At 39.9% G+C, this 13,729-nt stretch overlaps 1 protein-coding gene across 3 annotated transcripts; it reads left to right on the forward strand.

The window, feature by feature from the left end:
• Positions 1 to 855: 855 nt before the first annotated feature.
• LOC108677114 (protein phosphatase 1 regulatory subunit 3B) lies at positions 856 to 11,787 on the forward strand. 3 transcript variants are annotated; one of them, XM_018165271.2, is made up of 6 exons: positions 856 to 1,021; positions 4,302 to 4,652; positions 4,857 to 5,009; positions 6,036 to 6,203; positions 6,485 to 7,485; positions 11,114 to 11,787. In XM_018165271.2, the coding sequence occupies exons 2-5, from the start codon at positions 4,308 to 4,310 to the stop codon at positions 6,863 to 6,865; spliced, it is 1,047 nt and encodes a 348-aa protein (XP_018020760.1). In that variant the 5' UTR covers positions 856 to 1,021; positions 4,302 to 4,307; the 3' UTR covers positions 6,866 to 7,485; positions 11,114 to 11,787. The 3 variants fall into 3 exon arrangements, with proteins under 3 accessions (XP_018020760.1, XP_018020774.1, XP_018020768.1); XM_018165285.2 differs by having other exon boundaries at positions 4,857 to 5,003; XM_018165279.2 differs by lacking the exon at positions 856 to 1,021 and adding an exon at positions 3,050 to 3,290.
• The last annotated feature ends 1,942 nt before the right edge of the window (positions 11,788 to 13,729 follow it).

Below are 13,729 nucleotides of genomic sequence, written 5' to 3' on the forward strand. Positions count from 1 at the left end.
TAATAATCTCCATAGGTACTATAATTATTACATACATAATTTTTCAATATAATCTTTGGGACTTTTGAGCATCAAGCTACCCGTGGTAAAACTTGATATAAATTTATTTATCATCACCAATCAAATAAACATAATGATCTTTATTATCTGTAAGCATCGATATACCAATTGGATTCGATATTTTTCTCGAAATATTTTTTTTTTGTGAAGGGAACTTCTCTGTTAGAATATTTATTAAGTATCCTGGGCAAACTGCGCATAACTGTAAGGGAAAATTAATAAAGTTGAATTAGTTTATATCATGTATAATAACTAAATTTTGAAAAATAACCTGAATTGTTGATGTTTTTCGATTTACCCTACTCATTTTAACGAGCCCAAACTGATTACCTACAGATCCATAGCATTTGTAGCACAAAAATTATTATTATCTTAAATTTCAATAATCATGTAAGCAAATTTCAAGATGTTACTAGTGTTTATTATGACGGTGACTTGTAGACAAGCGGGAGAATATGGAACAGCTGATAGTGAGGCACTACTATCTTCCCATACTATGGAGTTGTGGATCATCACGTGAGCATCTCGTGTACACCTTACAAGCACAGCACTACCTATTCTTAGTCATCTTGTTTGCAAGATATCATGTTCTGTATGCATTAATCACTTTTAATTGTCAGGTTTAGCCGTGAAGGTCAGACTTATGCATGTAATTTTCTCAAAAAAATCTGCAGTTGTGTCGATGAATACAAAGTTTGCTTGTTCCAAGTATGACTGTAGCTGTCGCCAAGTGGTAGAGGTTGTGGTGGTGATGGAGAAGAAGGTGGCTGTACCGTGCGAGATAGTCAGAAGAACTCAGCCTAGGCTCAGTCAACTTGATGCCACGGTGAAATAAGGTTGTCAAGTACTACGCGCTTAAACTATCGGTGGAGATAACGATTAAATATACTAAGATTACCTACGCTCGCTCTGGCGTATTCAGAATACATATAGTTTCGTCGAAAGATCTTCTAGTGACTCAGTGAGTACCTCACAAACTGTGATTGGGATGCATGCACTGAAACTGAATGAAAATAATGTAGGTATCACACCTTGTTTATGTGATGTCTCTTCCATAAGAACTCGATCAATTCGTTGTGCCTAGTATATCGTTATTTTTAGTACTACGCTATCTCCATTTCTCCAATTATTTTTTATTTGCGAAAATTTTCGGAATACCTGCACTTGCAGCCGTGATATCTGTATATGCAAGTGTCTGCCAAGGCTAGGGTCACAGTGTTACAGCACACACCGACACAGGTTGCTCTCTATTTTAACATATTGTGTAACCTCCGTCGCTATTTGTGCAAATGCAATGCAATCAAATACTTGCTTGCTGGTCTGTAGGAATGTTCTCGAATCGATTCTAAAGAATCCTTGCCAAATTATACAGCTTCGAAATATCTTGGCACGATATACGCGTAGGCAGCAGGCACGACACGTGTAATTTCTGTTGAAACTACGGTCAGTGACGCAGAAGTCGACAGAGTAATGGTCACACAGCACGTAACTTGTTACTTTTCAATACAAGCTGAAATAATGGTCCTAAATGCGGAAACTTGTGTTCATCACATATATAAATGGTCAACTTCTTAGTAGATTTTTTTTTCTAAATAATTAACTACCGATTCGATTCGCTCAGACTTCGGTACGTATCTAAGATGACGAAGGGAAGTGGTTATGGTATCGACGGGAATCTATGTTCTGCAAGCTGCGTCCTAAGTTCCAACCGAATTGTAAGATTTTTGGGGTTAATTAGTGAAATAAGTGAATCATTCATTGGATGCCTTAACATTTAATGAGATGCAATAATGCGATGAAATTCATTTTATAATGAATAACTTCTCACGAAATTCTCCCGGTTCTTATGTGCGATATCCAATTTAGTAGACACTAACTCGGTAACTGAAGTACACGCTAACGCCTGCCTCTGATGTTCACGAAAAAACTGTTGCCGACTTGCTGTCTCAACTCCCATAGATAAGCTACGTACATCGACTCTCGAATTTGTATGGTCTCAGAATTAGCAGTCGGTGCACCGCAGTGATAGAGTTGCGCCGCCATTAGCATGTGTACCGTATGCCAGCCACGGCTGAAAGCTGCTCTAGTCGGTGAGCTGTTCCAGCAACGCCGCTCTCGAGTCGTCAGTCTCCCTGGCGCCCAGTGTGCGGCTGCCAGCGGTTGTGGCGCCGCTTGCCCTGTTGTCTCCCCGCCCCATCTTGATTGCCGCTTTTGGACCACTAATTCTGTTTCTCAAAGTGTATATGTTGCGTTAACGCTTCAAAGATCCGTCTGAATGTAGTGCGAAGTTTTCAGGATTGAATTTATGCATTTTGCTGTCATTCCGACTTCCGAGTGCTATATTCGTTGTGCACAGTAAATAATTTTATGCGTGAGGTATTTTCTTTGGAGTTCCAACGCCTGCTAGGCTATTGCTTTGTGTATTAAAAATACCATTTAAATTTCCAGTTTTTATCTTATAAAAAGTCATAATTTTGTGTTATTCGTACATTCCGCTGCCGAAGTCTCTCTACAGCAATCAAACTTCTATTGTATTTTTCTATTATATCAAACTGGTTTTACCGCTTATGTGCAATAATTTAATAGGCCATCGCATATTCCAAATGCTTGGCCCTGTTAGATGTGCTTTGTCAAGAGGAACTAATGACCTCAAACTGGGCCTCAAATCTGTTTTCAAATTTTTCGTTTCGCCTGGATATACCGTACCTAACGAAGTGAAAGGCTCCGCAAGTACCGTCAATGCCACTAACTTCGCCACAGCATTTGTGTCGCCTGCCTTCGAAAAAAAAAAGATCTGTTTCGTTAACAGAATTGTGCCACACATCTCTAGCGCGGTCGAAACAGGCTAACAGATATGTTTCGATCGCTAAAGTTACTATATGGCCATGAAAGTATGAAACCCTACAAATCGTAGTTGTCTCCAGAAATATACGGGTTTTAGTGACGAGCGGCGAGTTAAGTTGTAGCTGTTGATTAGCGACTCCTGTGTCATTGACTCCCGTTTTTTCAGATTTCTGGCATAACTTTGGAATACATCTGCTTCTTTCGATTTTCGATATCCGAAGCTTTTTTATAGAGATGATTTGCACTTAATCGTCTTTGTCTTTTGTGCTTTTGCAATTGGATATCTTGTAACGTTTAAAAACTTAATTTTATTAAGGACATGAAAGATTGAACGTTTTCTATGATGAAAATGAAATTAAGTGAAAATCTCTTATTTTCATCCTAAGGTAAACATTTGGCCTGTTTTTCGACTGTAATTTTTTTTATTTGCTAATTCTAGTGTTAAAAATTTTTAAATTAGTAGTTTATAAAGGAATAATTATTAATTTCATTGGCTTGAACTATTTACTCATCAAAACAAACGTACTGAATTGTTCCAAATAATGAAAGTGAATGAAACCTAATGCGAAATTGTTTATGATGTCGGTGGGATGAAGTGCTCCTTTTCCAGATTTTTCCATCAATCAATCGTCAAACCTAATAATTATGTGGAGTGTGGACGTTTTTTTTTTCAATGCTATCATTCATTTTCATTAATTTTGATTTTTGCAATTGCTTTGCTTCATAATTATAATTTTGATTTTTGAATGATTTCATGATCATTATTTATAAGAAGGATGTAGGAGAAAGTCTTCTTAAAGTCAAGGGATTCTCAACTGTAGATTTCAGTAATTTTCTTTCACCTTCTCCCTATTGAATGAAAGTGTTGATAAAGAGTGCAACCTGTTAAATTTTCATGTTCAAATATGTCATTTTATTAATAAATATTTATCGAGACTGTACTCTGCAGATTGTTATAAGCTAGAATGATGTATTATGGTCGTATTTTACGAGACATTCATACTGTATTGTAGTTTCCTTCTCCTCGGCTTGGTTTGAGGCTCTGTAACGTCGATGTTTTGCGTCCATTAATTTATGCCATTCATATTTGCCCCAAGCGCTCGCATTTCTCAACTCTCCTGTAACTTCAACACAGCTGACCTATCATATTTAACTGAATTTTAAATGGATTCAGCCGGAGATTTTTTACAAGAAAAGTTATGGATGATCACTTTGGCACACTATTCAGCATGGCACACATTTAAGTGGATGTAACTTACGTTCCGTGTGGAAAGGATTTGCAGTCCCGAAAGGATTTGTCGGTTTTTGACTTACTGACGGTCTCATGACGTCGATAGAGTTTCGTATGATGTATATATGCGTGTAGAACTGTCTCATAACAATAGTGTGATGCACAGGTCCTGATGACAGCGTGCACGATGCCGAGCGATTACGGGGCGGAACTCATGCTTGGGTCATCTCCAGTCATGGGCTCTGGCTTCCATGGAACAGGATCTTCCTTCTTCTCAGAGTACCCGCGCTGCGGTAGCCCCAGCTCCATGTGGGGGGACCAAGGATCCTACTACCCCAGTCCTCTCACAGGCAGCTACTCCGACCTCAATGCCCCAGACCCCTGCAGAAGTTTTGCCAGAACCGGATCACTCAGACGGCCTAAGAAATTGAACAAAATAAAGAAAGATTTTCCAAAGCCGCTTCTTCTAACTATACCTGCCAAGTCTATATTGAGATCTCCCGACGAATTCCCTCAAGTAAGAATTGACAAGCTGTTGTGCTCAATTATGATTGATACCTGCACTGCATTTTCTCTGTGCGCTCGGCTTACCGGCTCTCTATAATGCTGAGCGTATTTTCAATTTTTTTTTGCTGAATATTTATTATTCTTTGCAGTAGCTGTAAAATTCATCGTTAATATCTTCTCCGCATATGTTATACATGTTGTGGTTCTTTCTCAGGAAGAAGATGCAGTAGCCACATCGCCCAATCGCGAAAAGAAAAGAGTTGCGTTCGCCGATACCCTGGGTCACACATTAGCTCAAATCAAAGTTATCACCGAGCGACCGGACTGTCCGCCCTTCTGGAGCGCAGAATTCATCGAAAAGGTGAAGGTTTGTTTCTCTTTCTTTTCTTTCGTTGGCATCCCTTTTGCGGCAGTGGTGGCTGTTAATATTGTGGAGGAATTGACTTGGCAGTAATTAGTGGGAATCAATTTCAATTTTCTCTTCTGAAAAAATAACAAGAAACAGCAGTGTGTGAAGTGAAAATACCTTTTATCGCTTCACATCCTGGGTAATCTGACACCACAACCGTAAAGCTTTTTGATGACCTAATCAATTTATTTCTGCACTCAATCTTACATGGCTACTCCCAAACTCCTTTTCGTTGATCGCCACTCATTTTCATTTGAGTGATTTGGATTACGTTATGAAATTTAAACGATTTGGAGACTTGGTTCATTTTTATAATTTTATTGGTGATTGTCAATTGCTGTAATTCGGTCACTTTGTGTCCGTAGCGTCTTAGGCTTTACTCAGAGTATTCGCGTTTATAAATTCTCGTATGAATGGAGAGGGTTTCAATGAAACCATTAATATGGTAAATTTTATATTAAATTTGTGAATTTAAGTTCACATCCTACATCCTACGTTATTAAAAATCTCTAGTTCAGCAAAAACGATGATCCAAACACAATCAACGTTGAAAATCAGTTAACATAACTCAAACTTCCGAATGAACATAAACGTTGATCCGTAGCAGTTTCGTTGAGTAGTACGACTGTCGGAAACGACTGTACCTCATGCGCACGTTTATGGCCGTACCGCAACCCTAGCCCCGTCCCCGCAGTCGCCTTTATGTCGCTCTGTCGTCTTAGCCGCAATTTCCGCGCTTACCTACGCTTTATTCATGTATCACGGCCGGTGTGACCGTAGAATTTCTATAACAACCGTACTTTGGAATAGTGGCGTATTCTTCATCGCCGATGATATTACTCACTGTACTGTGCATTGCCGTACATCTGCTATTGGTGATCGTGACCGTACCGTGCTGATACCATGAAAATGTTTGCGCAGTGCTCGCTCAATAATGTGTGTGTCGATAACGTATTTCAGCTTATAACTCCCGACAATTTTCAGGTTACTGGTGGGTTTTCAGCTGAGAAGCCCCCGAATCGATGGGAGTTGACTTTCTCTCAACCTGTCTCAGATTATATGGGCTTCAAACTCCGTCTTGATAGGGAAAACGTCGCACTCGAGAATGTTGTCATAGAAGAAACCCAAGGAATAGTTAAAGGAACCGTTAAGGTGAGTTAACCGAGATCATGAGCGACAGTAAGATTGAACCGCTTCTCACATGATAATTAGTTCAATTCTATCAATTTCGATTTAATCGCGCTTGAGATCCTGCAATAAATTTAAGCTGTGTTCGTAAAGAGCGTCTGAAGTGTTACATTCCCAGCTACTCCCCATTTTTAAGCCTTTTTATGCTTGGTCACCCGAAAGTTCAACGGTGTTTCGTGACAATAAATTACTCCATATATTATTTTGTTCAAATTCTGAGTTCAAACGACTTATGTCTTTTCCAGGTTCGCAATTTATCGTTCCACAAGGACGTGTTAGTTCGTTACTCAAGCGACGCCTGGTTGTCGAGCAGGGATGTGTCTGGTGTGTTCATCCCTGCGCCAACAACGTCGGTCGCTTACGACCTTTACGACAGATTTAGTTTTGAGATCCCGCTCCCAGAGGCCAACCTAACCGACAAGCTGGAATTCTGTGTTCGATTCTCATGTGATGGAAGAGAATACTGGGACAACAATAGTGGGCGAAATTACGTGGCTATTTCATTCAGATCAAAAAATGACGAGAAGAAAAACAAAACTAATGATGCTTATCAATTAAGCTTAGACTCGTGGACCGAGTTTGCATCTTGGAATCACCTAAGCTTGGACGATTCCCCGTACTGGTAGCATCCAGCAGTGACGGTCGCTTGTTGATGCCAAGTTCGCCTTCAGTGCCTTTGACAGAAGCTCGTCCAGTTCTTTGACACTCAACGTGCCTTGTTGTGACCGAGATAGATACGTTTTTCATCTCCGAGTTTACGTACACTTTGTGAGTGAGAGTAAGGACTTAAAATAGTGATTTTTCGTGACAGCTTGGACTCGAGGTGATGGTATAGTCAAGTGCTTCAGCCTGTGAAGGAAGTGTTCGACGAAGCCCAAATCGGACGTCAGACGATTGTGGAAACTAGGCTGTGATCCATGAAGAAAAGTTGATGCCCATGTGAAAAGAGAGTGTAAATGTTATCTCCTTGTATTTAAACGTGTTTTTTGTCGGTGTAAGCAGTGGGTGCATTCTCCGTGCCTCCCTAGATACTATAACCCAATATCCTCGTCGCCGTTGGAAGTTAATAATCCACCTAATCGGTGAATCTTGGTCGGTCGAGTGTTACTGTTTTATCTCGCTGATCGAGGAAGTACAAAGCTACTCCCAGACTGACATAACAGTGGTCGCGAGTACAAGTTCTGTTATGTTGGTCACTTGGATCTCCCTCTCGAAGTCCTCGACAACGCTTGAAGTAAAGTTCCTCGTAAGTCAAATTTTACTAACATCACTTTGCATTTTATTTTTGTTTGTACCCTTTTTTTACGCCAGTGGAAGAAATTTCGATTTTTTAACCTCGACGTCTGAAGAAAACGTGTAGACTTTTCTATCTGAGAGCAATTATACGGGTTTCGGATTTTATCAACCACTCGTATAGCAAACCATAAATTACATCTACGTTTTTTTAGAGAAATTAATCAATTTGAGCGATCGGAGAGATATTTGATGATCTTAATTTTAATTAATTTCCAAATATCACGACTTGAAATATTTACCGGTACCGTTAATCGTTCCATAAAATTATTCTCCCGGGACAGCATATATGAAAATGTTGTTCTCTTAAATTTTAATGAAGCGAATTTTGTTAAAGAATGAACTCGTCTATTATTGGCATTCACCGGCCAATCCTTGACATGTCTATATGGCGCGCGGAAGTTGTGTAGGCTAGTACGGCCAACTGATTGAATCAGTGCTTCGAGACGTTGACTCATACAGCATACTAATTAATATGCCCTTCATTTGTCGAGCCCATTTTTCTCATCTTTCATTTGATATGTGATGATTACTTCTAACCAAAATTATTCGATGAATTCTTAATTTTTTACCAATTAGAAATGTGCTCGCAGAAAGCTTCGTGATAAGTCACCTCTTACAATATCTGAAGGCAGCGTTACGGTCTCTATGGCTGCCGTATCTTATTGAAGTGCTATAGGCTGCTGGCAGAGGCGATGCCGCAATGCTTGTCGTTCGTGCCGGGACTGAGATACCGGCTGATGCTGCTGTTTCTAGGCGCATTGTTGACCTTGAGAAGCTCGTGGAGGTTGAGCTCCTAATATCTCCAGCCCCTGTCGCTAAGTACTCATTTGACACACGGAAAATTCCTTTCAGAATTGATATCAGCAGCATTAATATTATAGCGTTTCATGTTATAAAAGTGAGTGGCTTTTTTCGTAGGCAAGTAAAGATAGGTAAGTAGAGTTAGCATGTAAGATAAGTTGAGCTGACTTGTATTTTACTGTTTGCGTCGCCAGACATGCATGTTTGATCGCATCAATCCCCATCCACATTTGCTGTGCATCCGTTCTATATTTTGTATTTTCTTCGAGCAAAAAATATGTTGATCGCTCTCTTCTATGCGTCCATACATACCGGTAACTGCAACAGCTGTTTAATGGCGCCCGCAACGCGTGTTATGACAACGCAATATTTTCCACCTTGAAACACTGGCAGCTCGAACTGGCAGATCTCATAGCGGAAACTGACAGGAAGTAACTGAACATTCAAGCTATTCTTGGCGCAGAGCCTTGTCTTCTGTCATAATTGTCTGGCCCGAAGCGCCTTTGCATTTCACCCTTCGTTGGATTTTAATGTGCAAGCAAAAAATGTTAGTGAAAACTGACCCATCGACTTGTGAAAGCAATGAAAGTCTGCCTAAAAGTTGGTCGTTCTCTCATGGTTTCCTGCCCATTTAAGAACCAGGTGATCGTCTTAGTTTAGTTAATTTCAGTTATGCAAGCCACGTTTCGATGCTCCTTTTAATCTCATAACCACTTTTTTGCTCGCTTCGCCGCTCGTCCTTGCCAAGGCACATGCGTCCGCTCAAATAGTGCATTGGAATCATATGCTTCCATCTCATCATGGCATCACCTCACTATTTCTGTACTTTCAACCCTTGCATCTTTTTAATGGTAATCAACATTACTATCACTTCATAAACTCGAATATTATAACCTGTCATTATACGCGAACATTGCCTGTGCTGTTGAGTGTTTTGAAGCTCAAACGCTCCCTGTTCACTTCCTGTTAGATAATGACAAACAAGACTGAACAATTAGGTTATGTGGTTTAGTAAAAGCAGCGTGAGATGTTTATACCAATTGGTGTTGAGTCTTGGGATTTCCTGTGATGAGTGAACCGTTTGCCCTCAACGCGTTAGTTTAAAATGAACACGTTGGTTACGCACCAGTACCGTTTTACTCAGCGCGTTAGTTTAATTAAAATGAACACGTATTGGTTGCGCGCCAGGATGCAACTGTCATGAGCCTCTAAGTAAAGAGTGCTAGAAGGCAACTACGTGCGACTTGCATTTTTTTGTGTAAACATTGCATTCAGTAAAACTTGACTGGAAATATTTTTTTTCCAGTACAGAACCTTTCGCCAAGTTTTATTACTATGATTAGTTTGAACTTCCTGGTTTGTATAATCTTACATTCACGTAAAATTCACGGCTTACTGCTTACATTCACGGCTCATAAGAGCAGTCATCTTCTTTATTTCCTTGGCGATCCACGACTTTAGGCGCGTCACCAAGAAAAATACAACTAGTAATCATTCATGCGCTGGGCAGTCCGCTGTCGGTGCAGCGTTGCTATTTTCTATGTTCGTCCCTCAGCGGGACTTGCTTCCTGATTCCTAGAACGGCGTGCGCCCGCCGTCACATGTAGCAGCCGCGCTGCGCCCACACGAACTTAGCTGCGCAACCCAAGGACGATTCTTTTACTGCAGTCGTTCTGGTGAACTTTACTCTGCTGCGACATGCATTTTTATGTGGGCCTGTGCTAACATTAGGAAGCGACGATTCTCTATAGGATTATCCTAGTTTGCACTTCCGGCGAGTTTAGGCATGACCGTGGTTGTTGGCAGCGATCCCTTTTCATGGCTGCAGTATTCAATAAATTGATAGTGTGAAAGGACTCGCTTGGGCTATTCCCACTGATTTTTGAACTTTAACATTACCTCGAAAAAAAAAAATTTTTTCATGGTCGTCTTCAAATTTTGCCCTCACATAACTCATGCTGACTTCGCATTAAATATCGCATTTTCCACAACTTCGATTTCGTTCACTTAATTCATTTATTTCGGTGAGACTGTAATCTTCAAAACGAAAATTTTGTATTTACTTTCCTTCAATAATTTTTTATGATATTCAAGTGTGACTGTCGGTCACCTTCCTTATCTTTTATCATTTTATCACATATTTAGTTGCAACACTTCACGTCAAGTGGTACATAGCAGTCTTTAATTTTAACAGGTAATCACTTTATTAACATGATTTTATTCTCTGCAAATGATTTCCATTAGTTATCCTTAATCTTCATTCTATCCCTTGAACTGCTGTACGTCAGGTCACACTCCGAGAGTTGGCGCGCTGTGCAGGCGCCGCCGGTGCCAAGTTTAGCCTGCAATATATGGCAGCGATCCCATGGGCAGTCGGGGTTTTATCTTAGTCATCCTACATGAGCCTATTGAAATATTTTTCTCTGTTTTGACGCTTTAATGGACAACAACAAAAAATTGCTTGGGTTTGGTCGGACGACTGTTCATCAATGTTTAGCTTATTACGAAAACACATTCTCATTGAAACCGGACATTATTCCCATTGAATCATTACGGAAAACCGGACATTATTCTCAATGAAACCGGACATTTTTGTGTTGCTCCAGCTATGTGAATTCTCATTCTCACAATAGGTTTGCAAGAAAGCCTCGTTTTGAGGAATTCTTAATGTGTAATTACCTTTTAATTACTCATTGTCCTATCACTTACAAAATCATGTCGATTTCCTACTCTTAAGATTTACTGCAATTCTCCTAAAATTTATTCTTTTCCTGCAGGCAACATATGGCGTCGCCACTTGAAGACGGCTCGTGAGGGCGCTCATATCGAGAGGTCATGCAAGCCGACTCAGCAACTGGACTACGTTAGTTCAATTCGTCTCCTTCCATTCTTTGTAAAATAAATCATTCAGTTGCACCTTAAAAAAAAATTTTTCCACAGCCGACTCAAAGTTTCATGTAAAGATCTCCGTTGAATTAACTATCGGAAATAGGGCGAATTTATCGTGCAACGTCTTCTGAGATAAGAGATGTTTGTGAGTGGAAAAGGATGAAGTCCTTTGGAAAATGTGCTTTTCATTTGTGTCGCAGACCGTATAGGAATTTTGGAATGTTCTTGATATTTTTTATTCGTGTTTTGCTACTCGCTTATGTCGAGATTTGTTAATCATAACTACTGAAGAGACTTGTTTCGTCCTCTTGAAATGTGAACCTACTGATTCATTAAGAAGCTTCGTGCTTACACCGAAGCCTTGGTGATGGTCTTACATGTATTTCAAGTCCATCACCACAATTGAAGAAATGAGTGCGACTGTCAAATAGTGATGCACATTTGGCCTTTGTGCGGGTCATCTTGGCTCAGCTGGGCTCACCAAAAAGGCGTATCAGTGATACGTCCGCTCTCTTGTGCTGTGACTAAGAAAATGCGTCACTGTTTTGACAACATGACCCAAAACAATGAAGTCCTTTTAAAAATGTGCTCTTCATTTGTTTCGTAGACCGAATAGGAATTTTGGAATGTTCTTGATATTTTTTATTCGTGTTTTGCTACTCGCTTATGTCGAGATTTGTTAATCATAACTACTGAAGAGACTTGGTTCGTCCTCTTGAAATGTGAACACACTAATTCATGAAGAGGCTTCGTGCTCACACCGAAGCCTTGGTGATGTCTTAAATATATTTCAAGTCCATCACCACACTTGAAGAAATGAGTGCGACTGTTTAAATAGTGATGCACATTTGACCTTTGTGCTGGATCATCTTGGCTCAGCTGGGCTCACCAAAAAGGCGTATCAGTGATACGTCTGCTCTCTTGTCGTGCTGTGACTAAGAAAATGCGTCACTGTTTTGACAACATGACCCAAAACTATTTCTGACTGCATATCTTTGGTCATTTATGATGGTCGGCTATGTATTTCGTTAATGACGCTCATTTCCTTGTGGCATCAATTTCAAGTGTTTTTCTGCAATAGAAACTGCCACGGTGTGGTCTGTTCAATGAATATTTCGTTTCCTAACATTTCTCTGCTTGATAAATTTCCTGAAATGACGGAAGACCTAACTTGTGGATTTTCAACGTGAGTCCCGTCTCGTCTTGCCGCATATTTGTGGTTAGATTTACCGCATATTTCGATTTCGCATTATGCTGAAACTTTTTCGTGTTCCACGATCAAGTAGACTAGTTTTTTTTTTCGAGTTTTCTGATTTACTTGATATTGACTAACTCGTCTGAAGTCGACCTTGGGCCAAACCGGTGCAAAGTGTTATGATGTTGCCAAACCTAATATATCTATCATGTTGCGTTAGCGGTTGTTGGGTGCAGCTTCTTCCTGTTAGCAGGAGTTGTTTCTACTGTGATAGGCTAGCCTTTAATGTAAATATTATTTTAATAGGTTTCGTTTTTGATTATTATGATTACGTCTCCAGAAAGTTGAGAGCTTCTGCAAGGTATATTCGTACACGAGACGAGACGTATGGCTGCCTTATACAATTATTGTTGTGCCACGTTCGTATGTAGTCTGCTTTACTCGAGGTAGTGATGAATCATGTGGTGCTGATAGCTCGAATTTTAAACGCTTGATGTCTTGAAGTTTGCTGTCGCAGCGGTCGCTCCATAGAATTAACTCAAGAATATTAAGTTTATGCCACCGATTAGCAATGATTGTATTTATTTGTAAACCTATTTTTAAAGACAATTAAAATTTAATTAAGATGTTATTCTTATGTAATCATGCGCCGTTTCCAGTGCAATTATTTCAATACAGTCGTAATGATTCTAGTTTGATCAATAAATGATGTTTTTAGGGTGTATTGTTACGGGGTTTTACTTCTGTTCGGACGAAAAAAGGCATCGTTGACCTCCCGTGGGCCTTGAGCTCATCGAGTCATGCTTGCTGCCGAGCGTGAGTCGAAACGCTGTCGTGAGTGTAAATATACTCCTTCTTCCTGCTACTCATTTTAAATTCTCGTTTACGTTTATTCTCGCTGTACAATATAGTTTTTCACTTTGATAGTCGTTAGTCGTACAGAAATGAGATGGGATTGTACCAGATGAGTTTTATAGTAGTGATTATTTTAAGCGATTGTTGTCTGTTTTCATCTAGTAACGTCATCATTCAACGTTGTATCAACGTTGAAGTTTATCAACGTTGTCATCTGTTGATACACTGATGGGCGTCTCTTATGCCGTTGTGTGACTTGGATGGAGGGCATGATAATGTATCAAAAAATGTGAATCACCTGCCGTGATTTAGTCTTAAGATGAAGCGCTATTTAGTAATTTTCCTTGGCGTTATTTCATGTCCGTAGCTCGCTAAGCGTGAACAATTACCGATTATAGATCTCTTTTTTGGATCATAGCCTTACTTTTATTTTACTCTGCGCGGGGGTATTGTT

Source organism: Hyalella azteca, unplaced genomic scaffold, assembly GCF_000764305.2.
Source record: "Hyalella azteca isolate HAZT.00-mixed unplaced genomic scaffold, Hazt_2.0.2 contig3118, whole genome shotgun sequence".
Lineage (NCBI taxonomy): Eukaryota > Metazoa > Arthropoda > Malacostraca > Amphipoda > Hyalellidae > Hyalella > Hyalella azteca.